The sequence below is a fragment of the Muscardinus avellanarius genome (genome assembly GCF_963383645.1).
Source record: "Muscardinus avellanarius genome assembly, chromosome: 10".
Classification (NCBI taxonomy): Eukaryota; Metazoa; Chordata; class Mammalia; order Rodentia; family Gliridae; genus Muscardinus; species Muscardinus avellanarius.
Window position 1 is genome coordinate 367,852 of NC_137796.1, and position 27,091 is coordinate 394,942.

General features: G+C 47.3%; 1 protein-coding gene across 1 annotated transcript in view; it reads left to right on the forward strand.

The window, feature by feature from the left end:
- The window catches only part of FANCA (FA complementation group A), a gene marked incomplete at both ends in the record, with an annotated part of 72,245 nt that overhangs the window by 33,037 nt on the left and 12,117 nt on the right, over positions 1-27,091 (forward strand). Inside the window, 11 exons of the mRNA XM_080702852.1 lie at positions 2,938-3,032; positions 6,101-6,208; positions 8,969-9,105; positions 11,469-11,539; positions 11,744-11,840; positions 11,986-12,173; positions 13,656-13,752; positions 16,629-16,805; positions 19,865-19,938; positions 22,391-22,519; positions 24,657-24,741. Coding sequence (XP_080558978.1) covers positions 2,938-3,032; positions 6,101-6,208; positions 8,969-9,105; positions 11,469-11,539; positions 11,744-11,840; positions 11,986-12,173; positions 13,656-13,752; positions 16,629-16,805; positions 19,865-19,938; positions 22,391-22,519; positions 24,657-24,741 — 1,258 coding nt within the window. The remainder of the gene's footprint in view (positions 1-2,937; positions 3,033-6,100; positions 6,209-8,968; positions 9,106-11,468; positions 11,540-11,743; positions 11,841-11,985; positions 12,174-13,655; positions 13,753-16,628; positions 16,806-19,864; positions 19,939-22,390; positions 22,520-24,656; positions 24,742-27,091) is intronic.

The window sequence follows — 27,091 nt, forward strand, 5'->3', positions numbered from 1 at the left end:
CTCCCAAGTATTGTTATTACAAAGTACACCACCACACTTCATTTAGTTTTTTTTGTTTGTTTGCTTGTTTTAGGGGTGTGTGTGTGTGTGTGTGTGTGTGTGTGTGTGATAGTGAGATACTGGATATTGAACCAAAGAGCCTTCTACTTCTGAGCTATACCCCCAACCCAGTTTTTGTCTTTTTTCTTCTTTTCTTTTTCTTTTCCTGTGTGTGTGTGTGTGTGTGTGTGTGTGTGTTACTAGGGATTGAACCCAGGGGCATTTTACTTCTAACCTATATATCCAGTCCTTTTTTTTTTTTTTTTTGAAACAGGGTCTCACTAGGTTGATAAGAGTCTTACTACTTGCAGAGGCTATCTTCAAACTGTGATCCTTCTGTCTCAGACGCCCAAGTATTGAGATTACAGGCAAGCACCACCCTGCCTATCTAGTTTTTTTTTTTTTTTTTTTTTGGTGGTACTGGGGTTCCTGGAAGCCCTTCTACCTCCGGGCTACACTCCCAGACCTATTTTTCCATTTTTATTTGGAAACAGGGTCTCCTAAGCCAGCGCGCGTGGCTGGCTTCGAACCTGCGCGATCCTCCTGTCTCTGCCTCCCAAGCGTGGGGATTACAAGCGTGCGCCACCACGCCCGGCGCTAGCTAGTTTTGATAGTGCTTCAATGAACATCTTTGGAGTGTGTGTGTGTGTGTGTGTGTGTGTGTGTGTGTGTGTTGTGTGTTGTGTGTGTGTAGTACTGGGAATTGAACCCAGAGGCATTTTACCTCTGAGTTACACCTCTAGCCTATTTAAGTTTTTATTTTGAAATAGGGTCTAAGTTGCTAAGGCTGGCCATGAACTTGTAATCCTCCTATCTTAGCCTCCCAAGTACTGGGATTACAAGTGTGTGCCACCACGTCTGGCTGGCTGGAATTTTGTTGTTGTCACACTGAGGATTGGACCCAGAGGCATTCTACTTCTGAGCTACACCCCCAGCCCAATTTTATTTATTTGGAAACAGGGTCTCGCTAGGTTGATGATAGTCTCACTACTTGCTGAAACTGTCCTCAAACCTGCAATCTTCCTGTCTCAGCTTCCCAAGTACTGGGATTAGAGGCACGCACCATCATACTTGGTGTAGGCTATTTATATTTAGTATTTTGAACAGAATTTCATTGATTTTATAGATTTAAGGACCCTGGATTCTGATACTGAGTTTTCCATCCTATAGTGTATCTTTTTGTTATAAAGATTTTGTTAAGCTGGGCGTGTTGGCGCATGCTTGTCACCCCCGTGTTTGGAAGGCTGAGACAGGGGGATCGCGCAGGTTCAAAGCCAGCCTCAGCTACTTAGTGAAGCTCTCAGCAACTTAGTGAGACCCTGTTTCCAAATAAAGTATAAAATAGGGCTGGGAGTATAACTTGGAGGTAGAAAGCCCCTAGGTTCCATCTCTAGTACCAAAAAAAAAAAAAAAAAAAAAAAAAGATTTTTTAAGCTTACTAGTAAGCACCTAGATTTTGTTGCTGTGGTGAACAGCATATTCTCTTGAAATTTTTTCAGTTTTTGCTGCGGTGTAGGTGTCTTGGTATCCGGTAACTCTGCTGACTGTAGTTCTAGTCATGGCTAACTGGTAGGTAGGGTTTCTTTGTAGATAATCACATTACCTAGAAGAACAAAAGTTTGTCTCTTCCAATTTTTATACTTCTTAACCTTTGTCTTATTAGGAAGGATTTTTAGTTTAGTAGGGAATTATAGGGCTCATAAAGTGGCATCTTTTAACTACAGTAAGCAAAGCTCAGCTACACAACCATCTGCTCTTGGTGATTTGTGGTGACTTTTGGCCCCCACTCAGTTTTGTAAATTGTTACTAGTTTAGTCGGGTATTTTATTCTTTCTTGAATCATATAAGTTTTTAGAAAAATTTCCATTGCATGAGTTTCAAATGCTTTGACCCATTATTTTGTGTACAGTGGCATAGGGTGCTCACAGAGCTGGTGTTGCCTGGTGCAGGTGCAGCAGCCACAGCACAGGAGCCAGGGGGCAGGCCGGGGGCTGTGCAGGCACCTGCACCTGCAGACGCGGGCACCAAGCCTCCATAGAGAGTGGGACCGTCCTGTGTGCATGCCTGCTCAAGAGACTTCAGTGTGCACCGCATGCTCTAGGGAACGCACTGGCAAGGCTTGAAGAAGGCCAGGTGGATGGCTGAAAGGCTGGAGCTGTGCAGCTCCCCCTTCACTGCAAACAGACTGACAGGAAGCAGAAAAGAACAAGGACACAGTCACGCTCCAGGTTAAAGCCTGATATGCGGCCAAGCACGGTGGTACATGCCTGTAATCCTAGTACTTGGAAGGCTGAGGCAGGAGGATTTCAGGTTAGACCTGCATGGGCATCATAACAAGACCCGGTCTCAAAAGTAAAAATAAAAAGGGTTAAGTCCGGCGTGGTGGCGCACACTTGTAATCCCAGCATTCAGGAGGCTGAGACAGGAGGATGGCGGTTTGCGGAAAGCCTCAGCTACTTAGCTCTTTGCAACTCAGTGAAACTCTCTTTCAAAATAAAGAATAAGAATAAAAATTAGGGCTGGGGGTATAGCTTGGAGGTAGAATCCCCCTGGGTTCCAGTCCCAGTACCGCAAAAAAGAGGGGTGGGGGAGTTGGGAATGTAGCTCAATGATAGAGCATGCCTGGATTCAATCCCCAGTGCCACACATACAAAACAGTGTCAGTGTCCTTCGTAGTATTATTCATTACTTATGACTAATGTATGGCATATTATGAAAGAGCAAGTACCATACATACATTTTAAATCATATATATGTGTTTTTCCTCTAAAACCAGGACACCAATATACAGTATTGCAAAATTTATTTAAATTTAATATGTTTATATAAATAGTCTTGGAGTTAGACACTTGAAAGTTAAGTTGTTGTTGATTTGGGGATTACTGTTTTCTGATCTAGAGCAGATAAAATTCCCCAGTCTCTCTACGCCACCTACCGCCATGCCTGTTCTGCTGCTGAGGAAAAGCCACCAGTAGGTAAGTCTCGTTTTGCTGGTGCTGGGCATTTCACCTGACAGCCACATCGGTGACCTCCATGTTCAGGCCATGTTTGCTCAGCCCAGGGCCACAGGTTCAGACACCATCCGCGGCGTTGACACCAGGTCAGTCACAGCATCTGGGGCCAGCCAGGGTGCCATGGGCTCAGGTCCTCACATTGGGGGCCTGGCGCTGCCTACCAGTGTACTCTCTGGGAGTGCAGCCTGCTGTCTGGAGCCCACCATCTTAATTGTCATCTGTGCCGTGATGTGGAGGCGTGTTGTGGTGCAGTTGTGTGCAGTCATCATCTGCCTGTTTAGACAGTTCTGCTAGTGGTTTTGGTTGGGGAAGGACTCCCGTGCCTGGGGCAGTCCTGCAGGTTGTTGCTGGCACATTCCTGCCCACCTCACGCATCAGTGCCTGGGGCTCTGCCGACTGACATGAGATGTGGGGATAGCTAGAGATGCCGGCAGGGCCTAGTGTTTTTGTGATGTCACTTCGTCAAGGAGCCAGCCCGTGGTTGTTGAAGCCATGGTGTTTGTTTGTTTGTTTTGATTTTATAGTACCAGGAATTGAACCCAGGGCCACCTTACCACTTAGCTATGCCCCAATCCTTAATAAGTTGCCCTTGAACTTGTGATCCTCCTGTCTCAGCTTCTTGAGTCTCTAGGATTACAGGTATGTACCACTGCGTCCCACAACCCGGGGGCTATAGAATGCTTTCTAATAGTTATTCAATTGGGCTTATAAATAGAACCTGTGATTTCTAGTTTTATGTGAGAGGTATGTGCACAGCAATACGTTTCTGTGTGTGTGTCTTTTTCAGATATCCAGAATTTGAACTCATTTTGTTTGTTTGTTTATTTATTGTGGTGGTAGGGATTCAACGTGGATGTAGTTCTACCTTTGAGCTCTACCCCAGCCCTTATTTTGTTTTTATTTTTATTTTTTATTTTTTATTTTTGTGGTTTTGGGGTTCCTGGAAACCCTTCTATACCTTCTACCTCCAGGTTACACTCCCAGACCTATTTTCATACATATATATATATTTTTTTTTCATATATATATATTTGGAAACAGGGTCTCTTAAGCCAGCAAGGCTGGCTTCAAACCAGCGCGATCCTCCTGTCTCTGCCTCCCAAGCGCGGGAACTACAAGCTTGCGCCACCACGCCTGGCTTGGTTTTATTTTGAAACAAGCTCACTAGGTTGATGAGGATCTCACTACTTGCTGAGGCTGTCCTTGAACTTGCAAACTTCCTGTTCCAGCCTCCCAAGTACTGGGATTATAGGTGTGCACCACTGCTTGTTTTGCCTGTGTGTGTGTGTGTGTGTGTGTGTGTGTGTGTGTGTGTGTGTTACTGGGGATGAAACCCAGGGGCATTCTACCTCCAAGCTACGCCTCCAGCTAGGATTAAATTTTTTATTTTGAAACAAGGGTCTCACTGAGTTGTGGAGGGCATCACTATGTTGCTGAGGCTGGTCTTGAACTTGTGACCTTCTAGTATATGCCTCCCAAGTACTGGGATTACAAACACCCAGCTTGTTTTGCTGTTTTGTTTTGTTGGTACTGGGGTTTCTGGAAACCCTTTTACCTCTAGGCTACACTCCCAGACACCTATTTTTTATATTTTTATTTGGCAACAGGGTCTCTTAAGCCAACAAGGCCGGCTTCACCTGCACGATCCTCCTGTCTCCACCTCCCAAGTGTGGGGATTACAAGCGTGCGCCACCATGCCCGGCTTGTTTTGCTTTTAACCATGCAGCAAACTTTCCTTTTTAATAATGAAAATAATATGTGGGAGGTTTGAAAGGTTATCTTTTACAAACATATAAATACACCTTGTTTCTTAGTGAATTTGCTAGTTGTAGGTGGAGAGCTGGTGATTATCTCTTATATTCTTGTATTCTAATGCTCAGTCTCTTGCGTTCTGTTCTAAGGACAGCCGTGTCACGTAAACTTTTGAGAACAAGGACTGTATGTCACCCATCCATACTGACCTTTACTTTTCTCGTTCTGTCCTCTTTTTTGTCTGTTTTTGGTGGTGCTGGAGATTGAACCCAGGGGTATTTTACTTCCTAGCTACACCCAGCTCTATTTTATCTTTATTTGGAAACAGGATCTCAATAAACTACTGAGGGCCTTACTAAGTTGCTGGCTTTGAACCTGTGATCCTCCTTTCTCAGCCTCAAAAGTACAAAGATTATAGGCATGTGCTCTTTTATTATTATACATATGAATTTCTTTATTGCAGTACTTAGGATTAAACCTAGGAGCATTCTACCTCTGAGCTACACCCCCTGCCCTATTTTTTATTCTTTATTTTGAAATAGGATCTCACTAAGTTGTGGAAGGCCTCATTAAGTAGCTGAGGCTAGGCGTGAAGCTGTGATCCTCCTGTCTCAGCCTCCCAAGTGCTCTGATTACAATTGTCCACCACTATGCCTAGCTTATTCTTTATTTTGAAACAGAGTCTCACTAAGTAGCTGAGGTTGGCTGTGAACCTGCAATCCTTCTGTTTCGGCCTCCCAAGTACTAGGATTATAATCATGCCCAGCTATATATGAGCTTTTGAAAGTATGGCAATGATGTGTGTAACTACTTTTTTCTTAAACTTGTTTACAAGTAGTGTGTGTGTGTGTGTGTGTGTGTGTGTGTGTGTGTGTGTGTGTTTACTGGGGATTAAGCCCAAGAACATTTGATCTCCAAGATACACCCCAAACTCAATTTTATTTTTATTTTGAAATAGCATCTCCCTAGGTTGATGAAAGTTTCACCATTTGCTGAGATTGTCCTCGAACCTGCAATCCTCCTGTCTTAACCTCACAAGTCCTGGGATTACAGGCATGCGCCACCATACTCGGCTTTGTGTTTTGTTTTTTAATAGGACACATAGCATCTAGTGTTGGAGAAAGGATCTATTTGCCTCCTCCTTGACTCCTAGGGCCTGGCACCTGCACACAACCTGTACATTAGCATCTCCACACTCAGCCATGTGAGGTTTTTCCTCTTGTGCTGAACAGTGCTACTGAGTGTGTTTGACATGTGGCCTGATTGTGACAGTTTCTCACCCCTCTCAAATGCAGCTCCAGGAATGAAGGCAGAACCTGGCTGTGCCCAGGAGCCGCTGGGGCCACTTACAGCCGCACTGGGAGAACTCAGAGCCCTGATGACAGACCCTACCCAGTATGACGGTGAGGATGGGGTATTCGTGGTGGGTGTCCATGTCTGTAAGAGTGTACAGCCTGCAGCTGCAGCCCACAGTAATGGAGACTGGGGTGTCCTCCCATGCCCAGTGATGAGCAGTGGAATTCGCTGCAGCACGGGTGGGTGCAGAGGGTGAGGGACCCTGGGCAGAAGATGAGTGTTCTGCTGTTGGCACCTCAGTAGGGCAGATGGTGCGAGGAGGAGAACCGAATGAAGCTAGTAGGAGGTGTAGTTTTATTTCTTACCCTGACTCTGTGTAGGAGTAACATTGAGCATGCCAGGTCTCTGCTGTAACCCTGCTTCTGCATGACTTCTCTAAAATAGTGTGCAGTGGTCCTCTGTGGAGTAGGAACATGTGCCGTCTCAAGGCACTCTGAGAACAGTGGCCTGCGACATAAAATACTACTTCCAGTACTTTCAGATTTTTATTATAGTGCATGTAGAATCTAAAACAAGTAAGCCACTAGATGTGGTGGCACACACCTGTAGTCCCAGTACTTGGGAAGCCGGAACAGGAGGAAGGAACGATCAGAGCCAGCCCTCAGCAATGTATTGAAACTGCTTCAAAGAAATAAAAATCACTAAGGGTGTAGCTTGGAAGTAGAATGCCCTCGGGTTAAATCCTTAATATCAAGAAATAAAATAAGCCACTTTCTTTTTTTTCTTCATGATGCTGGGGTTTGAATCCAGGCTCATTCTACCTCTGAGCTGTACCTCCAGCCCTATTTTATTTTACTTATTTTGTGTTACTTCCACAGGGCCCTCTACCTTTGGACTATACCCCCGATCTATTATATTTTTTTTATCTGGAAATAGGGTCTCACTAAGTTGATGCAAACCTCACCAAGTTACTGAGTGGCTGGCTTCGAACATGCAATTCTCTCTCAGCCTCCTAAGGACTAAGATTACAGGCATGCTCCACCATGCCCAGCTTAAGCCACTTTTTTTGTTTTGTTTTGTTTTTTGGTGGTACTGGGGTTCCTGGAAGCCCTTCTACCTCCGGGCTACACCCCCAGACCTATTTTTACATTTTTATTTGATTTGGAAACAGGGTCTCCTAAGCCAGCGCGCGTGGCTGGCTTCGAACCTGCGCGATCCTCCTGTCTCTGCCTTCTAAGCACGGGTATTACAAGCGTGCACCACCACACCCGGCTTTTTTTTTTTTTTTTTTTTTTCTTTTTTGGTGGTACTGGGTTTTCTAGAAGCCCTTCTACCTCCAGGCTACCTCCCAGACCTATTTTATATTTTTATTTGGAAACAGGGTCTCTTAAGCCAGCACGGCTGGCTTCAAACCTGCATGATCCTCCTGTCTATGCCTCCCAAGCATGGGGATTACAAGCGTGCGCCACCATGCCCGGCATAAGCCACATTTTTTACTGAGTGTTTACAGTCTAAAATACCTAGAACTAGGTAATTTTGTAAAAAAGAGGTTTATTTAGCTTCTGGTTTGTGAAACTAACAATCCATGACCAGGTGGCCCTATTGGCTTGGCTGTACCACACTCTGATGGAGGGTTAGGAGGACAGCGCTGAGAGCAGAGCGCATCACAGGCTACAGGTGCCAGGAGACCTGGGAAGCCAGGCCAGTGTCCTGTGAAGACCTCTGTCCTTCACCTACAAACTTCATCCTTTAAAGGGCCCCCTCCCAACACCACCATCCTTGGACCAAGTTTCCAGCTCCCAGCATGTGAACCCCTGGGGGATAAACCACATCCACCCTTTGTACCAAATAGCTGATGTTAATGCATGATGAGCACAGTTCACTCAAGCCAAGATAGGGCTTGTCGAGGAAATATGGACAAACCTGCAGGGCCTCTTGTCTTGCTAGGACAGCAGCTCCTCCACACACCCTCCCTCTGGCCATGTGCACACATGTCAGAAGCTGTGCTTGCTCAGAACACGAGGTCTCACTATGCTGCTCAAGCTAGGCTTGAATTCCAGGTTCAAGCGTTCCTCCTGCTCAGCCTCCCACCCACGTGCTGGCACTGCAGGGGTGTGCTAGTGCACCTTGCTCAGAATGTTTCATTCGCAGGCATTAGGAAGGCCTCTACTTCTTTTTTTTTTTTTTATGGTACTGGGGTTCCTGGAAGCCCTTCTACCTACGGGCTACACTCCCAGACCTATTTTATATATTTTTTTATTTGGAAACAGGGTCTCTTAAGCCAGCAAGGCTGGCTCCGAACCTGCGCGATCCTCCTGTCTCCGCCTCCCAAGCGCGGGGATTACAAGCGTGCGCCACCACGCCCGGCAGGCCTCTACTTCTGCAGCAAAAGATTGACAGCTGTCAGGTCACAGAAGCAGCAGAGAGGTTTGCATGCTCAGCTAGGGTTGTGGGCCTCTGGGTCATCCCAGGATCTGGCACCTGGAGGCCTTGTGCTGGGCAGATGCAGTATGAAGGGGTTTCAGATGGGGAAGGTCAGTCAGACTCTCAGCTGATCCAGAGAGGTAACAAAGACATCAGGCCTGTCTCGTCCACACCACGTGCTGCGTCACAAGCAGCAGGTACCCTGCGTGTCGATGGTCTGATGGTGTGCACCTGCAGCAAGAGCATGCACTGGTTCTCTCTCCCTGGCTGGGCCCCAGGCAGCTGGTCAGGCTGCCGCAGGCCCGCCGCCCTGCCCGCCCCGAGGAGCAGCTCTGGGTCCCAGGCAGAGAGTGGCTGCTGCCGTGTGGTTTCTGTGAGGCTGGCAGCCTCGCTGGGCATCACTCCTGGCCACATTTCACCTCTAACTGCTCTTCTGCTTGCAGCTGTATCTGCACAGATGGCTCTGGTTTCTGAAAAACTGAGTGCTGCCTTGGGTCACAGTAAGGATGACAGCTTCTGTGAGAGAACGAAGGTTCGGCTCAGCGTCCTCGCTCCAGAGCTCAAGCAGCAGGACCAGTTGGTGCGTGTGGACGCCCTAGATTCAGGCTGTGGGTTCAGCCACTTTTCACTGTCCTTTTGTTTTGTTTTGTAGTACAGGAATCCAACCCAGGGTCATTCTACCTTTAAACTACACCTTTAGCCCATTTAATTTTTATTTTGAACATGGTCTCGTTAAGTTGCTGAGGCTGGCCTCAAACCTGCAATCCTTCTGTTTCAGCCTCCCAAGTACTAGAATTATAGGTGTGTGCCACTACAACCTGCTATCCCCAGCTCTTTTTGTTTTTTATTTTGAGATAGGGTCTCATTAAATTGTATAAACTGACTTTGAACATGGTCCTTCTGCTCAGCCTTCTGAGTAGGTATGATTACAGGCCTGTGCAAACATGTTGACCTCAGTTATTTCTTTGGTTATACAAAAAGTGTGGGGTAGATGGGCGCAGTAGTGCATGCTTGTAATCGCAGCACCTTGGAGACTGGGACAAGATGATCACAGCTACTTAGTGAGGCCCTTTACAACGTAGTGAGACCTTGTTTCAAAATAAAAAGTAAAATAGGTTAGAGTTGTAGCTTAGAGAGAGAATGCCCCCGGGTTCAATCCTAATCCTAGTAACACACACACACACACACACACACACACACACACAGTGAGTTAAAGTCGGGTACTGCCAGCTTTTGGTAACTTGTTGGTACCCTGTTTCAAAATAAAGAACAAAAAGGGCTAGGGTTGTAGCTTTAAGGTAGAATGCCCCTGGGTTCAATTCACAGAACCATAATAAACAAAATATGGGGTAGATGTTGAGGGCCTGGATACTGCTCTATAATTAGGCTAGCCAGTTCATTTGTGTAGAAAAGGCCCTATTTTAGTTTAGTTTTTAAAAATTAATTTATTAATTATACTAGGGATTGAACCTAGAGGGCATTCTATCTCCAAGCTACACCCTGAGCCTGATTTTATTTCTTATTTGGAAACAGGGTCTCACTGGGTTGCTCAGAACCTTACTAAGTTGCTGAGGCTGGCTTTGAACCTGTGATCCTCCTATCACAGCCTCCCAAGTACTGGGATTACAAGTACCATGGCCAGTTTATTTTATTTTATTTAATTAATTAATTAATTAACTTTTGTGGGTCTGGGGATGGAACCCAGGGACATTTGACCTCCAAGCTACACCACTTGACCAATTTTTTATTCCTTTTTTTGAGGGGAATCTGGAAATGGAGCCCAGGGGCATTGGACTTCCAAGCTACAGCCCCTGCCCTATTTTTTATTCTTTATTTTGAAACCAGGTCTCACTAAGTTGCGAAGGGCCTCACTAAGTAGCTGAGGCTGTCCGGGAACCGCAATCCTCTGGTCTCAGCCTCCCAAATGCTGGGATTACAAGCATGCGCCACCACGCCCGGCTTTATTCTTTATTTTGAAACCGGGTCTCACTGAGTTTTGGAGGGCCTCACTAAGTAGCTGAGGCTGTCCACGAACGGCGATCCTCTGGTCTCAGCCTCCCAAATGCTGGGATTACAAACGTGTACCACCACGCCTGGCTATTTTATTTTATTTTATTTTATTTTTATTAGGGATTGAACCCGGGCCATTCTACCTCTGAGCTACTCCCCCAACCCTGTTCTTTATTTATTTTGAAACAGGGTCTCACTAAGTTACTGAGGCTGGCTCTGAACCTGCGATCCTCCTGTCTCAGCCTCCTAGGTACTGGGATTACAAACATGCACCACGACACCCAGTACCCCTAGACCTTTTTATTTTTTTTATTTTTTTATTTTTATTTTTATTTTTTTTGGTGGTACTGGGGTTCCTGGAAGCCCTTCTACCTCCGGGCTACACTCCCAGACCTATTTTTTACATTTTCATTTTGGAAACAGGGTCTCCTAAGCCAGCGCGCATGGCTGGCTTCGAACCTGCGCGATCCTCCTGTCTCTGCCTCCCAAGCGCGGGGATTACAAGCGTGCGCCACCACGCCCGGCAGACCTTTTTATTTTTTTGTTTTGAAACAGAGTCTTACTGGTTGTTGAGAGTCTGGCCACGTTGCTGAGGCTATTCTGAGCCTGTGATCCTCCTGTCTCAGCTTCCCAAGTGCTGGGATTACAGGTGTGCGCCACTGTGCCCAGGCCTCTTTCCATTAAAGAAGCACACACAACAGATCGTTTGCAGCCCCGAAGTGTAAAACTTTTTCTCTTTTGCCCTTTGTAGTCAATGTTTGCTGACCCCACTCACCTGTACACGCCAGGTTTCCAGGTTGTGCAGGATATGTGCTCTGGTGGGATCTGGCCTCTGAGGGCACCCTCAGTGCCCACTTGCGCTGTGGCCTCCTCTCTGCAGCCTGGCCTGCAGGCAGGCCCAGCGTGTAGCTAGGTGTGCCTGTGTCTCCCCAGGTCGTGGACCTCCTGCTGTCAGCCTTCTGTCAGAACCTAATGGCAGCCTCTAGCTTTGCCCCCCCAGAGAGGTAAGGGCTCAGATGGTTTGCTGAGTTGTCTGGAGGTGTCCTGGGGTGCTGATGGCCAGGCTGAGTTTTATCCACTGGGGACTTTCTGACAGGGTACTTGTCTTGGTTATGGGCAAGCCACTACCCTTGTGTCAGCCTGGATTGGTCATGGGAAGGACATGAAGGGCCGTGAGCCACCAGTGCTTTGGTCTCTGGTACCTGCAGGCAGGGCCTCTGGGCTGAGCTCTTCGTGAAGACCCTGTGTGGACACATGCTGTTCCCTGCAGTCCTCACCCGGCTCTGCCAGCTGCTGCGTTACCAGGTAGGCTTCTATTTCATGCAGGCTGTCCCTGTGGGGGTCACTGCAAGGGCCAGGCTGCTGCCCAACAGTCCTCGGTTCCTCAGGAGTCCTCCAGTTGGGTCGGGGGCTGCTGTCAGCTCTGCCACACCCTTCCTTCTTACTTCAGGGCCCAAGCCTAAGTACACCACATGTTCTGGGACTGGCTGCCCTGGCTGTTCACCTCGGGGAGACCAGCTCTGCATGCCTGCAGGTGGGTCTGGATCCTACTGGTCCTGTCAGTGACCTTCCCGTCCCTGAGTTCCTCGACAGCCTCCTGACCTGCCGCACCAGGGAGTCCTTGCTCTTCTGTCTCAAGTGAGTCTCCCCTTCCTCCGTCACTGCCCTTCTGTCTTGAGAAAAGCAAAAGTACTCCAGATACAATTATTATTTTTTGTTTATTGTGGTGCTGGGGATGGAACCCAGGGTCTTTCTACTTTCGGGCTACACTCCCAGACCTATTTTCTATTTTATTTGGAAACAGGGTCTCACTAAGTTGCTGAGAGCCTCACTAAGTAGTTGAGGCTGGCTTCGAACCTGTGCAGTCATCCTGTCTCCCAAGTACTGGGATTACAAGTGTGTGCCACCACGCCCGGCTCCAGATACAATTATAAAAACCTGGGGCTGGGGTGTAGCCCAGTGGTAGAGCGCTTGCCCAGCATGCACAATGCCCTGGTTCAGTCCCCAGTACCACATTCACACACACACACACACACACACACACACACACACACACAAACACAGATGTACAGAAAAATCAGCCACCTAAAGAGAGAAAGAACTTCTTTTTTTTTTTTTTTTTTTTTGGTGGTACTGGGGTTCCTGGAAGCCCGTCTATCTCCGGGCTACACTCCCAGACCTATTTTATTTTTGGAAAGAGGGTCTCCTAAGCCAGCACGGCTGGCTTCGAACCTGCGCAATTCTCCTGTCTCTGCCTCCCAAGCACGGGATTACAAGCGTGCGCCACCACGCCCGGCTGAGAAAGAACTTCTTTAACATTCTAGTATATATCCTTTCAGACTTACTTTTTTTTTTTCTTCAGTACTGAGGGTGGAACCCAGGGGCATTCTACCTCCGAGCTATACCCCCAGCCCTTTTTTTAAATCCTTTATTCTTTATTTTTTGAAACAGAGTCTCACTGAGTTGCAAAGGACCTCATTAACTCATTAAGCAGCTGAGGCTGTCCACGCACCCGGATCCTCCTGTCTCAGCCTCCCAGTGCTGAGATTATAAGTGTGCCCACCATGCCCAGCTTGCTCCCTTCTTCTGAAGGGCAGAGCGACGCATGTGGCTGAGGTTGTGCTCGGAGCAGTGTTTACTCAAATGCCCTTTGAGCATGGTTTTCTCTATAGTTCTGCAGATTCCTTTTTACAGTTACACAGGTAGCACAAACATGAGCCAAAAGGGCCATTTGCCTCATCCTTGGCTGTGTCCCCATCTGTTGCCCTTGTCTTCTGACTGGCCCGAGAGTCAGACTGCATGAGCGTTACGCCTTTCCAGTTGGAGCATGGCGCTTCATACATTCACAGGGAGCACAAGCCCTTTTTAAACATGTTTGCCTCTTGCTGTGCACCTCTGCCTTTGTGTGGGTGGGGACTCATTTGAGGCACAGCTTGGGCTCGGTAGAGACGGCCAAGCTGGGAGCTAAGGCTGTGTGAGGATTTTCCTAAACCAAGGTCTGATGCTCATGCCGTCCAGTTCAGAATGCACTAAATTCAATTTGGTGAAATTCAGACTTGCTTTTCTTTCCTCCTTGATTTGTGGACCTCGTTGTACATTGTCTCTGTTGTCTCCTTGCAGATTCTGTACAGCAGCGATCTCTTATTCTTTGTGCAAGTTCTCTCCCCAGCCCAGCGATGCCACCTACAGGTGTTTATCTCCAGGGCTTATCAAAAAGGTAGGTCTGGTATGCCGGGCGTGGTGGCGCATGCTTGTAATCCCCACACTTGAGAGGTGGAGACAGGAGGATCCTGCAGGTTTGAAGCCAGTCTCGCTGGTTTAAGAGACCCTATTTCCAAATAAAAATATAAAAAATAGGTGTCTGGAGTGTAGCTCAGAGGTAGAAGGGTTTCCCGGAACCCCATTACCAACAACAACAAAAAAGTAGGTCTGCCGGGTCATTTCTCTTTCTCAGGTTTGTGCAGCTTTCAGGCACTTTAATCAGCATGTGGTGTCATGATGTGTCAGGCTGGGCTGTCTGCCCAGGAGGTCACATGCTGAACACTGCTGTCTCTGCGTTTAATTGGGATATAAGGTGGCAGCTACACAAGTCTGCTCCTCTTTTAAAGAATCTAACACTGAGCTGGGTACTATTGCACACAGCTGTACTCCCAGTTCTTGGGAGGATAAAACAGGAGGATGGCAAGTTCAGAGCAAGACTTGGCAACTTAGTGAGGCCCTAGTATGTTACTTTAAGTAACTTGGTAAGTAACTTAGTAAGAACCGTTTACAAAATAAAAACTATACCAGGTGTGATGGCTCATGCTTGTAATCCCAGCATTTGGGAGGCTGAGACTGGAGGATCATGGTTCATGGCCAGCCTCAGCTACTTAGTGAGGCCCTTTGCAACTCAGCGAGTCCCTGTTTCAAATTAAAGAATAAGCCGGGTGTGGTGGTGCACACTTGTATCCCAGCATTTGGGAGGCTGAAACGGGAGGATCCTGGTTCATGGCCAGCCTCAGCTACTTGGGCCTTTGCAACTCAGTGAGACCCTGTTTCAAAATAAAGAATAAAATATAGAGCTGAAGGTGTAGCTCAGAGGTAGAATGCCCCTGGTTCCATTCCCAGTACCGCAAAAAAAAACCCTATATATATATATCTCCATCCATCCATCCATCCATCCATCCATCCATCCATCCATCCGGATGTGGTTGTACTTGCCTGTTACCCTGGTACTTAGAAGTCTGAGACAGTAGCACAGGTTTGAGGACAGCCTTAACAGATAGCATTACTCTCAGCAACCTAGTAACACCCTGTTTCAAAAAGTACAAAGGGCTGGGGTGTAGCTTGGAAGTAAAATGCTCCTAGATTCTATCCCCAGTACCCCAGCACACACACAAATAACACACACAAATAATGAAAATTTAAACAAAAAATTTTAAAAATAAAATAGGCCTGGGGGGTGTTCTAGGTAGAATGCCCTTGGGTTTAAACCCCAATACCACACAAAAAAGAGTATTTTCCTTTAAAGAAAAATTGTAATCTCGTCTAGTAAATGCTGCTACACTTAATCAGAAAGGCAGAAAGTTCTCAGTGATCATTCAAACCTAAATGCCAAAGTGAAGATAAAGTTGCATTACATGCCAGGGTTGCCCCCGCAGTCTGGCCTCCACGGCCCCGCCTACCAGTCTTGATCCTCCACAGTCTTGCCCTCAAGCATCCTTGCCCTTTGGGGCTGAACCCAGAGTCTCGCGCATGATAGGCAAAGGGCTTTACCACTGACCCATACACTGGCCCTCTTTGTACAGAATTTTCGTGGATACCTCTTCTGTATAAAATGGTGGAATTTTGTTTTTTGTAGTACTGGGGATTGAACTCAGGAGAGTTATATCTCAGAGCTGCACGCTCAGCTCTATTTTATCTTTTATTTTGAAACAGTCTTTTTTGCTGAGGGCATTGCTAAGTTGCTGAGGTTAGCCCTGAACCTGCAACCCTTCTGTCTCAGCCTCCCAAGTACTGATATTACAGACTTGCACCATAACTGCTGGATTAAGACACCGTACTTTTTTGTTTTTTTGTTTGTTTTGTTTTGTTTTGTGGTACTAAGGAAGGGACCCAGGGGCATTGAACCTCCGAGCTACACTCCTAGCCATATTTTTTAGCCTTTTTATTTATTTCTTTATTTTTTATTTTATTTTATTTTATTTTTTGCGGGTCTGGGGGTGGAACCCAGGGGCATTCGACTTCTGAGCTACACCCCCTGCCCTATTTTTTTGTCCCTTATTTTGAAACCGGGTCTCACTGAGTTGCAGAGGGCCTCACTAAGTAGCTGAGGCTGTCTGCAAACTGCGATCCCTGTCTCAGCCTCCCGAATGCTGGGATTACAAGCGTGCGCCACTATGCCCGGCTAGTCTTTTTATTTTTGAAACAAGTTCTCGCTGAGTTGCAAAGGGCCTCCTTAAGTAGCAGAGGCTGTTCACAAAACACGGTCCTCTGGTCTCAGCCTCCTGAATGCTGGGATTACAAGCGTGCACCACCACGCCTGGCTCAAAACACTGTTTTTTTATTGTAAGCTCCACATTAGATTCAACTGAAAGTCAAGACAGTCTGGCACTCCTAATCTGGAGCCCTACCCAGATCAGTTATATCAGAATTGAGGAGCAGCCCTGGGTATCTAGGCTGTACCTGTGCTTCCAGTCATCTACTTTGAGGAATATAGTCCCAGGGGCCAGGGGCCAGGGTTTTAAAGAAATACGGGCTACAGGCCGAGTCCACTCAAGTAGCCAAAGGCTCATTAACTGGGCAGTCAGACCTCCCTCACAGGTAGCTAACATGTCACTGATAAGATGCCTCTCTCCTGTGGGGGCATACGTGACAGGCCTTGGAAAGCAGCATGGATCAGCTCTGCATGGAGGTGCAGCCATGAGATGGGGTTGGGTGTGCTCAGTGTACACATGGGACTGCCCACTGGTGTGCCGCGGGCAGCTGTGAACGTGGAGACGCCGCCTCGAGGGGCTGGGATGAGGCCGCCTGGTGGGCGTGAGTGCTGGTGGCCTGTTTCTTCATGAGCATTTTCCTCACCTCTTACCTTGCACATGTCACCGTGTGTTTCAGTTCCAGTTCCTTGTGTTCAGATTGTTCTCAGAGGCCCGAGCAGCTCGCCCTCAGGAAGACAGAGCCGGCCTTCCCTGGAGACCCTTGTACCTTCCTTCCGGAGACTGGCCGACCGCAGCGCTCTCTCTGTGGAGACAGAGTAGCTTCCAAGTGCTGTTGAAGGAGAAGGAGTTTCTTGTAGGTCCCTCTCTCCTGCGCGTCCTGCCGCGTCCTGCGTCTGGGGGGTGTGTGTGAACTCTGTCTCCTGGGAGGTGTGAGCCGCGAGGTGTTTTGGTTAAAATCTTCACTGAGGCCTTGCCTCTTCATGTGTAGCCGTAAGAAGTACTACAGTCTGTGGTAGAGCGCTTGCTTAGCATGCCAGGGCCTGGGCTCAGGTCCCCGCACCAAGAAAGAAATGCTATGATGTGAGCCTGGTGGCACACCCATAATTCTAGTACTTAGGAGACTGCAACAGGAGGTTTGCAGGTTTGAGACCAGCCTCAGCAACTTAGCAAGACTATCAGCAACCTAGCCAGTCCTTTTTTCAAAATAAAAAAGGCCAGCCAGGCATGGTGGCACATGCTTGTAATCCCAGTACTTGGAAAGCTGAGACAGGAAGATCCGGGTTCGTGGCCAACCTCAGCTACTTAGTGAGGCCCTCTGCAACTTAGTGAGACCCTGTTTCAAAAATAAAGAATAAAAAATTGGGCTGGGAGTGTAACTCAGAGGTAGAATGCCCCTGGGTTCAATCCCTATTACCACAAAAAATAAAAATAAAAAGGGCCAGAGTGTAGCTTGAAAGTAGACCAAGTACTATGTAAAGATCCTGTTGTGTATTGCCCAGTTTCTCCCAACAGTGACTTTTTACAGAAAAAAAAAAAAAATTTTTTTGGTACTGGCTATTAAATCTAGGAGCATTCTACCTCCAAGCTGTACGCCCAACCCTTTTTATTTTTTTTTGAAATAAGGTCTCACTAGGCTGCTGAGAATTCTAAGTTGATGAGGCTGATTTTGAACCTACATTTCTCCTATCTCAGCCTCCCAAGTACTGGGATTACAAGTGTGCGCCACCATACCTAGCTAATAAAAACATTTCAGATGTGGCTGTGAAGCCGTGCGATGGGGTGCTGGTATGTGCATGTCCCAGCCTGTGCCTGCCACTGGAGCCCGGCCTACCTGACAGTGCTCCGCCATTGGCCCGCCACATTACTGTTTCCTTGGTGTCTGCACAGTTGAGGAGGAGAAAGATCTCACAGCTGTCTTGTGTAACTTTTCCAGGTTATTTGCCACTAGCTCTAAGTTTTATTAGGGTAGGTGGCGTGTTGAGTATTAAAACTGTGAGCCTGGGAATAGTTGTGTGCCCACTCACGGCGCAGGAGGCATATCATGTTGCTGGTTCCTTACAGGGACCCGCCCTGTCTTGGCAAAGTGGCAGCCTTGTTCTGCTTGTTGCAACACTAGTGCACAGGTCGTGAGCAGAGTACTCTTGCCTGGCTCTGGCCTTTGCCATGTAGGAGCATGCTGGCAGGGTGTTGTGTCAGGTGTTTGTTTGTTTGTTTGTTTTTTGTTGGTACTGGGGTTTCCGAAACAGCGTGATCCTCCTGTCTCCACCTCCCAAGCACAGGGATTACAAGGTGCGCCACCACGCCCGGCTAGTGTGAGGTTTTGAGATTAGCTCACATTGATTAGTAGAATTGTTGTAGGAAGAGCTGGGCGTGGTAGTACACACTTGTAATCCCAGTACTTGGATCGCAGTTTCAAGACCAGCCTCAGCAATTTAGGGAGACCCTGTTTCAAAATAAAAAAAAAATAAATAAAATCAGACTGGGCATGTAGCTCAGAGGTAGAATGCCCCTGAGTTCAATCTCTAGTAGCAAAAAATAGTATAAAAAAAGAAGAAGAAAACTGTTCCAGGACACACACACACACACACAAGCGCGCTCTCTCTCTCTCTCTCTCTCTCTCTCTCTCTCTCTCTCTCTCTCTTGTGGTACTAGGGATTAAACCCAGGGGTAGCCCTATTTTTTATTCTTTTTTTTTTTTTTTGGTGGTACTGGGGGTGCAACGCAGGGGCTTTTTACCTCCGGGCTATGCTCCCAGCCCTATTTTATACTTTATTTGGAAACAGGGTCTCGCTAAGTTGTTGAGAGCCTCACTCAGTAGCTGAGGCTGGCTTTGAAACTGTGCCATCCTCCTGTCTCAGCCTCCCAAGCACTGGGATTACAAGTGTGCACCACCATGCCTGGCCTATTTATTATTCTTTGTTTTTAAACGGTCTTACTAAGTTGCAGAGGGCCTCACTAAGTAGCTGAAGCTGGCTGCAAACTTGTGATCCTCCTGTTTCAGCCTTCCAAGTATTGGGATTAAAGTGTGCACCACTGTGCCTGGCTTTGTAGGAATTTTCAGATAAGAAATAAGCTACCATAAATATTTGAGGCAGGTTATTATATCAAGACTTACTTTCCCCCAGGCAGGGTGGCACATGCTTGTAATCCCCACGCTTGGGAGGCGGAGACAGGAGGATCACGCCGTTTCGAAGCCAGCCGCGCTGGCTTAAGAGACCCTGTTTCCAAATAAAAATATATTTTAAAAATAGGTCTGGGAGTGTAGCCCGGAGGTAGAAGGGCTTCCAGGAACCCCAGTACCACCAAAAAAAAAAAAAAAAAAAAAAAAAAAAAAGACTTACTTTCCCAACTAAAATGGCCCATAAAATCATTTCCTGGTGTTTTTGCATAGTAACCTAATGGAGTGCTTTTAGAGCTGCCACAGGTTAACTGTTCAAAACTATAGGCCACATGCAAGTTGTAAAGTACCAGTCTGCGCAGTGTTAGCTTGCTGGCTTCGTGGAGTTCATGGACAGTGTCGTAGTGCCCACATACATCAGCTTTCATTTCTCAAGGATCAATGTGAACTCCATTTCATAAAATTAACTTTTATTTTTGGGAAAGAGTGTTTTACTGGTTGAACATGCCTAACCTGAAAAATTCTAATCTGAAACACTTCTGATCTCATGCATTTTAAATCAGGGATACTGGGCCTGTGGCACTGACATCTTTGTGTTGGAAATCTTTGGGTTTCGTGCAAGGGAAATGGTATAAGAATAGAAATGTCCTTGAGAAAAACAGGGTTGGTGTCTTTCCTGTGAGACTTTTAGCTGCAATTTCATTATAACCCAGGACACAAATCTTTGTTTTTAAAATAAAATGACAAGTTTATAAACTTGACATGGGATTTATGTATTGCTTCTTATCTCCCAGTTAACTTACAGAGACTGGTTAAGGCTGGAATTGGAAATTCAACATGAAGCTGACATTCTCTCAGATACAGAAAGGTAAGTGTTTCAGGGGAGCTGCCCTCTAAAATGGTATCACTTTTGCCAGGTTTGGTGGCGCACGCTTGTAATCCCCACGCTTGGGAGGCTGAGACAAGAGGATCGCCTAGGTCCAAAGCCAGCCTCAGCTACTTAGTGAGGCTCTCAGCAACTTAGTGAGACTCTGTTTCCAAATAAAATATAAAATAGGTCTGGGAGTGTACCCCAGAGGTAGAAAGCCTCTGGGTGCCACACCCAGTACCACCAAAAAAATTAAAATAAATCCAAATAAAATATAAAATAGGTTTGGGATTATAACCCAGAGGTAGAAAGCCTCTGGGTTCCACCCCCAGTACCACAAAAAAAAATATATATATATATAAGTAAATAAAATGGTATCACTTTTGACATGGACTGGCCTTAGTCTGTCTCATCATTACATCTTCAGTGTTGGGTTAACTACAACCTTTGAGCACCATTTCAGTTAATCCTTTATTCAAGAAACATTTATTATGCTGGGCATGGTGGTGCACGCTTGTAATCCCCGCGCTTGGGAGGTGGAGACAGGAGGATCGCCAACCACACTGACTTAAGAGACCCTGTTTCCAAATAAAATATTTTTAAAAAAATGGGTCTGGGAGTGTAGCCCGGAGGTAGAAGGGTTTCCAGGAACTCCAGTTCCATCAAAAAAATTAAATAAATAAATAAATAAATAAATAAATAAATAAATAAATAAATAAATATAAGTATATATAGCCAGGTGTGGTGGCGCACGCTTGTAATCCCTGCGCTTGGGAGGCAGAGACAAGAGGATCGTGCAGGTCTGAAGCCAGCTGTGCTGGCTTAAGAGACCCTGTTTCCAAATAAAAATATAAAATAGGTCTGGGAGTGTAGCCCAGAGGTAGAAGGGCTGCCAGGAACCCCAGTACCACAAAAAAAAAAAAAAAAAAAAAAAAAAAAAAATATATATATATATATATATATATATATATATATGACTACAATGCCCAGTTTAAAAAAAAAAGTAAACAAATATAAAAAAAGAAACATTTATTGAGCCCCTACTATGCAGACATTTCTAGAATGTTCTAGAAGCTAGGGGCGGAGCGTGGGTAAAGCCAGCCTGCCTGTGTGGCCTTTCTGTACAGACAAGGCAGCTGAGGTACACAGAGGGCCCTGCATGCCAGCAGGGCTGTCGAGGGATGGTGCACTCTGTGTCCTGTCAACCAGCAGCTGGACACAAAGATTAAAGGTGGGTGAGCATTCTGAAGACGACACAGCCCTGTGAGAGGGAGTGACAGGCAAGGGGATCAGGAGCCAGGTACATCAAGGTCCTGTGCGTCCTGGTGCTGATGAGACACCTTCAGAAAGGCCAGCCTTGCTCAGTGGGAGTCAAGAGGGTCCTGGGTGTGGAGAGTTTGAGGTTAGGGCAGGGAGGGAAATGTTGCTGGTCACCACAGAGATGTGTAGAGAACGTGGAAGGCCAGGCGTGGGAGCCGGCACACCCAGCCTTCGGGGAGGACCAGCTCTGGCTAGCCTGCCTCCTGTCTCCTGACCCTGAGGGCAGGCAGTGCTGTCTCCATGCACCTGGATCAGTGTCAGATTCCAGATGGAGCACATAGAAGTCAAAGGAGAGGAGAAAGCTGAGGTGGAACAGCAGGCTGCTCTTCCCACAAAGCTGGTGCCGGTTTGCCCTCGGGCCCTTGCCAAGCTGGCTTTGCGAGGGGCTTCCCGCTCTCACTCCTGCAGTGGGAATATGGGTGCACTAGAAGAAAAGGACATCAGTGGGGATTACTCTTCTGGAATGAAGAGTCACAGTCACCTCATTCCTTTACACTCAGGTCACTGTCACCGTGAAATTATGTATAGACGTGTTCCTGGGATTTCCTTTCCCTTCTTTCCTGATTACACCAGTGAGACTCAGGTTCCAGACTCTGAGGCGACATGCCCGTGGCCATGTGGCCCGCGGCTCGCAGTTACATGGCATGTAGGGTGCCTCCCTGGTTCTTTCCCACCAGCAGGGCGTGGTCTCCTTGTTCTCGAGGCCACTCCCACGGGTGCATACAGGCAGCAGCCTGCAGTCTGTAGTGTAGAGCCGGCTTGGTGGCCGTGCCCGCTGGCGTGCTGGGTGTAACGCAGACACCCTTGTGTGGCTGAGCCTGCGCTGGTGCAGCTGTCTGCGTTGCTCATCGGGTTCGTCAGCTGCACAGCCAGCGGTCACCTTGTGGAATGAAACCCTACCTGGCCTTTGCTGGTAGTAAAGGAGGTCAGCCCGTCCCTGAGAGTGGGCCTTTCCTATGGCCCCAGGTCCCCTGCCTTGTAGCAGGGAGGCCTTGCCTCCCCAGAGGTCCCAGGCTCCTGGTTCCAGCCGCACCAGTGTGCTCGGCAGACACACACTGGGCCCATGTCCAGGTTACGGAGAAACCCTCACCATGGGCATCTCTCAGAGGTGGCTTCTGTGTCCGCTCCGCAGGCAGGACTTCCACCAATGGGCAATCCACGAGCACTACCTCCCTGCATCTTCTGCTTCCGGGGGCTGCGATGGAGACCTGGAATCGGCCTGCTCAGTTCTTGTCGACATGCTGATGGACTTCCATCAAAGGTCAGTCACACGGTGCCGGAAAACTTGATGATGATACCTCTGAGATTGCATTTTGATTCCTCTGAGTCCACTTGTATTACAAAACACATTTGGGCAGATGGTGGTGGCGTGTCTGTCTGAGAGACAAGCTCGCAGGCATGGCTGCGGCTTCACCTGCGAGCCTGTCAGGAAGAGAGGTTCTCTGCTTTGCACCTGGTGTTTAGGGCCAGCACCACCTCTCACCTTCCAGGGACTCAGCGATGTGAAGCAGTTGTGAACCGCAGTGGCCCCTCACCGGGCTGTGACCGCCTCCTCTCCCAGGGTTCCGCTCAGTGACTCGGGGTTGCTTGTGCCTGTGTAGAGCCATGGAGGCTGAGACTTCCCCAAGTTTTCTGATGTGTCATGTTACCTAATCATAGAATTTGAGTACTGTTGTCATACTGCCTAGGCAGCTGGTACTGGTGACAGTGTAGGGCAGGTGCCTTTGTCATCCACAGGGTCTGTGGAGACGCAGCGCAAACCTGCAATCCTGTCTCAGCCTCCCAAGTTCTGAGATTACATGCGTGCATCATCATACCCAGCTTATTTAGGTCCCCCCCGCCCCCATTTTGAGTTATTTTGTATGTGGTGTGAGGAAGGGATCTAACTTAATTCTTTTGCATGTGGCTATCCAGTTGTCCCAGCACCATTTGTTGAAAAATATTTTCCCCCCATTGAATGGTCTTGGCACTTTGATTAAGGAGCAGTTGACCATTCATGTGAGAACTGGATTCTCAGTTCTATCTGTTGGTTTATTTATCTTTCTATATGCCAGTTCTGCAGCATTCTAATTACTAGAGCTTTGTAGTAGGCTTTGAAATTGAGAACTATGAATCATCCAACTTTGTTCTTTTTTTGTGTGTTTGTGGTACTGAAGATTGAACCCAGGGGCATTCTACTACCTCCAAGCTACACCCCCAGCCTAATTTTTTATTTTTTATTTTTTTGCGGGTCTCGGGATGGAACCCAGGGGCATTTGACCTCTGAGCTATACCCCCAGCCCTATTTTTTATTCTTTGAGACCGGGTCTACTGAGTTGCAGAGGGCCTCACTAAGTAGCTGAGGTTATCTGCGAACCCTCCGGTCTCAGGCTCCTGAATGCTGGGATTACAAGCATTTTATTTTTTATTTTGAAACAGGGTCTCCCTAGGTTGTGGAGGGCCTCACTAAGTAGCTGAGGCTGGCCAAGAACCCGGATCCTCCTGTCTCAGCCTCCCAAGTACTAGGATCACAAGTGTGCGCCACCATGCACGCTTTCAACAGATATTCTATGGTTTCTGGTACACACGAATTATACTTTATTGGTTAATATTTCAAAGTGTTTTATTCTTTTTAATACCATTGTAAATGGAGTGAGTGCCTTAATTTCACTCCAGGTCACTCATAGTCAGTGTTTAGAACTTCAGCTGGTTTGTATGCCTTCCAGACTCAGCATTTATCTTAGAGCTCTTCTGCACAGGTTTCTTATGGTTTGCTGTATACCAGACTGTGTTATCTGTGCAGAGAGACCACTTAACTCTCCAGTCTGCATGCCTTTACTTTTTCTTTCCTATGAATCACTCTAACTAGAACTTTCAGTACAGTGTTGAATCGAGAGGGACATCTTTGTATATTTTATTTGAAGTAGAATCTCACTAAATTGCTGTGGTCCTCTTGGCTCAGCCTCCCAAGTCCTGGGGTTACATGTGTGTGCCACCATGCCTGGTTTTGTTCCCATACTTAGGGGGAGAGCTTTCAGTCTTTTCTTGTTAATATGTTATCTGTGGGTTTTTTGTAGATGTCCTGTGTCAGAAACAGGAAGTTCCTGTCTGTTCAGCTTATTTTTTTTTTTTTATCATGATAGGGTATAAAATTGACAAATGCCCTGACTCTTGGGTTTTTTATTTTGTTCTATTGTTAAATATATTATATTGAGTTTTAGATATTTAACCAACCTTGCATTCTTGAGATCAATCCTACTTGGTCCTAGTAAAAATTCTTTTACACCTGCAAGTATTTTTTTGGCTTTGTCATTGATTGCTAAGCACACAGGCCTGCTCTGGAGGCAGGGGAGGACTTGGCGTTGCAGCTGTCGGGAACCACTGAGCTGACAGTAATTCCCATCCTGTTTCATTTTCAGTCCAAGGAGTTGGGACCACTCAGGGAGCACTGACTGGATCCTTGGAGGCCGCACAGGAAATGGGGATCTTCTTTCCAGGCTGCAGGTGAGCTGGTGGACACCAAAATGCAGCTTATCCACTGCTGAGGTGTTCGTGACAGATTTCCCTGACAGTGCCTGGCCCAGCCAAGCAGAGTGGAAACTCACCACCCACACCAAGGCCGCAATCCAGAGCAGCAGTGCGCTCTGAATTTACACCACAGAAAACTCAAACACAAGGCTAGGATGCCGTAACCACCCCCAGGCTTGTGGCAAAACGCCAGCTTTGGCAAGAGAATTGCTATTCCTCCATGATCTGCTTTGTGTGTGTGTGTGTGTGTGTGTGTGTGTGTGTGTGTGTGTGTGTGGTGCGGTGCTAGAGATTGAATCCAAGAGCATTCTTTTCTTTTTGGTGGTACTGGGGTTCCTGGAAACCCTTCTACCTCTGGGGTACACTCCCAGACCTGTGTTTTATATTTTTTTTATTTGGAAACTGGGTCTCCTAAGCCAGCAAGGCTAGATTCGAACCTGCACGATCCTCCTGTCTCTGAATCCCAAGTGCGGGGATTTCAAGTGTGTGCCATCACACCCAGTGAATCCAAGGGCTACACCCCCAGACTGATTTTATTTGTTATTTGGAAACAGATCTCACTAAGTTGCTGAGCCTGGTTTCAAACCTGCAATCCCGTCTCAGCTTCCCAAGTACTGGGGTTACAGGTGTGGCCACCGTGCCAAGCTCATATCTGCTTCTTTTTTTGTTGTTGTTTTTGTTTTTTTTGTGGTACTAGGGGTGAACCCAGGGGCTTTCTACCTCCACGCTACACTCCCAGACCTATTTTATATTTTATTTGGAAACAGGGTCTCACTAAGTTGCTGAGAGCCTCATAAGTAGCTGAGGCTGGCTTCGAACCTGTGTGATCCTCCTGTCTCAGCCTCCTGAGCGCAGGGATTACAAGCATGTGCCCCCAAGCCCAGCCCACATTATCTGCTTTTAACTTGAGCTGCTCTGTTGACTGCTGGGCTCTGCGAAGTGACCAGCAACCCCCCACTCAGCAGAGGACGCGTGCGTAGAGTTGGAAGGTTGTGGCGGTCGCAGAGCACCTGAGAGGGCACAGCAGAGCTTCTCACTCCATGGAGTGGGCTTTCAGTTCCTGTCTCATGCGTCTCTGGGCCCCCTGCGGCCAAGCAGAGGCACAGCTTCCCTCCTACCTCCATGTCCACTGTGTCCTTGCTTGTGTGCTCGGGAATGTACTGTGGTTTTATTTTGCATGATTTGGAACCAGATCTGGAGGACACAGGGTAAGACAGGGCGAAAGGAGGAAGACGCAGAGAAGCTGACCTCACAACTTGACTTTTGTGTTCGTGATGATGAGGGCTTCAAGCCTAGACTGTGAAAATCAGGTTCTTCTTGGAAGAGAAATATTTGCTATGATGTATTTTTGAAGAATAGGGTATGAGATCTGAATGCAGTTCCTAAATGGAAGTCATAATTATTTTTGGCAGATTGAGCATCTTTGGCATTTGAAAAATCATGTTCATTTTCTTGAAAAGTGTGTCATGAAAAAGTCAGTCTGTGGAAACGTTCAAGTAAAGTGTGCTCACAGCTGTGACAAGAAGAATGCCACCTGACCTGGCCAACGCCATCGTGGGGCAGGCAGAAGTATGGCCACTCCATGCTGATGGGTTGGCATGGGCCAGCCTGAGACTTGCACACAGTGTGGCATGAGAGCCTTGTATGCTAATCCACCCTTGGCTTATCCCTGCATGTGGACATATACACCTGTATACCTGGGGAGAAATGCCTGCCATAGATGAAAACGGGTGAATAGTGTGTGGTAGGGCCGGTGTGGTGGCGCACGCTTGTAATCCCAGCAGACCGGAGGATTGCAATTTGTGGACTCAGCTACTTAGTGAGGCCCTTTGGAACTCAGTGAGATGCTGTTTCAAAATAAAGAATAAAAAATAGTGCTGGGGTGTCGCTCAGAGGAATTCCATCCCCAGTGCAAAGTATGTGGTATTCCCTTGAACTATTAGTTTTGCAATATTTTTTGATAGTACTAGGGATCTGCCTCTAAGATACACCCCCGGCCATATTTTATTTTTTTTATTTGGAAACAGGGTCTCAGTAAGTTGCAGAAGGCCTTGCTAAGTAGCCGAGACTGGCTGTGAACCTGTGGTCCTCCTGTCTCAGCTGCCCAAGTACTGGGATTATGGGTGTGCACCACCACATCTGGCCAGTTTTCAATTTAAAAATTATTACCAGGTGGAAGAGCTTGTCTCAGTTGTTCTCACTGTAGCCTTGGTGGAGACCTCTCTCCCAAGGATCCCTGAGTGGGCCCACCCTAAGCCCAAGGACCCTATGCCTCCATACGTGGGTCGAGTCTCACTTGGGACTGGAATTGAAGGCCAGAGCCTCT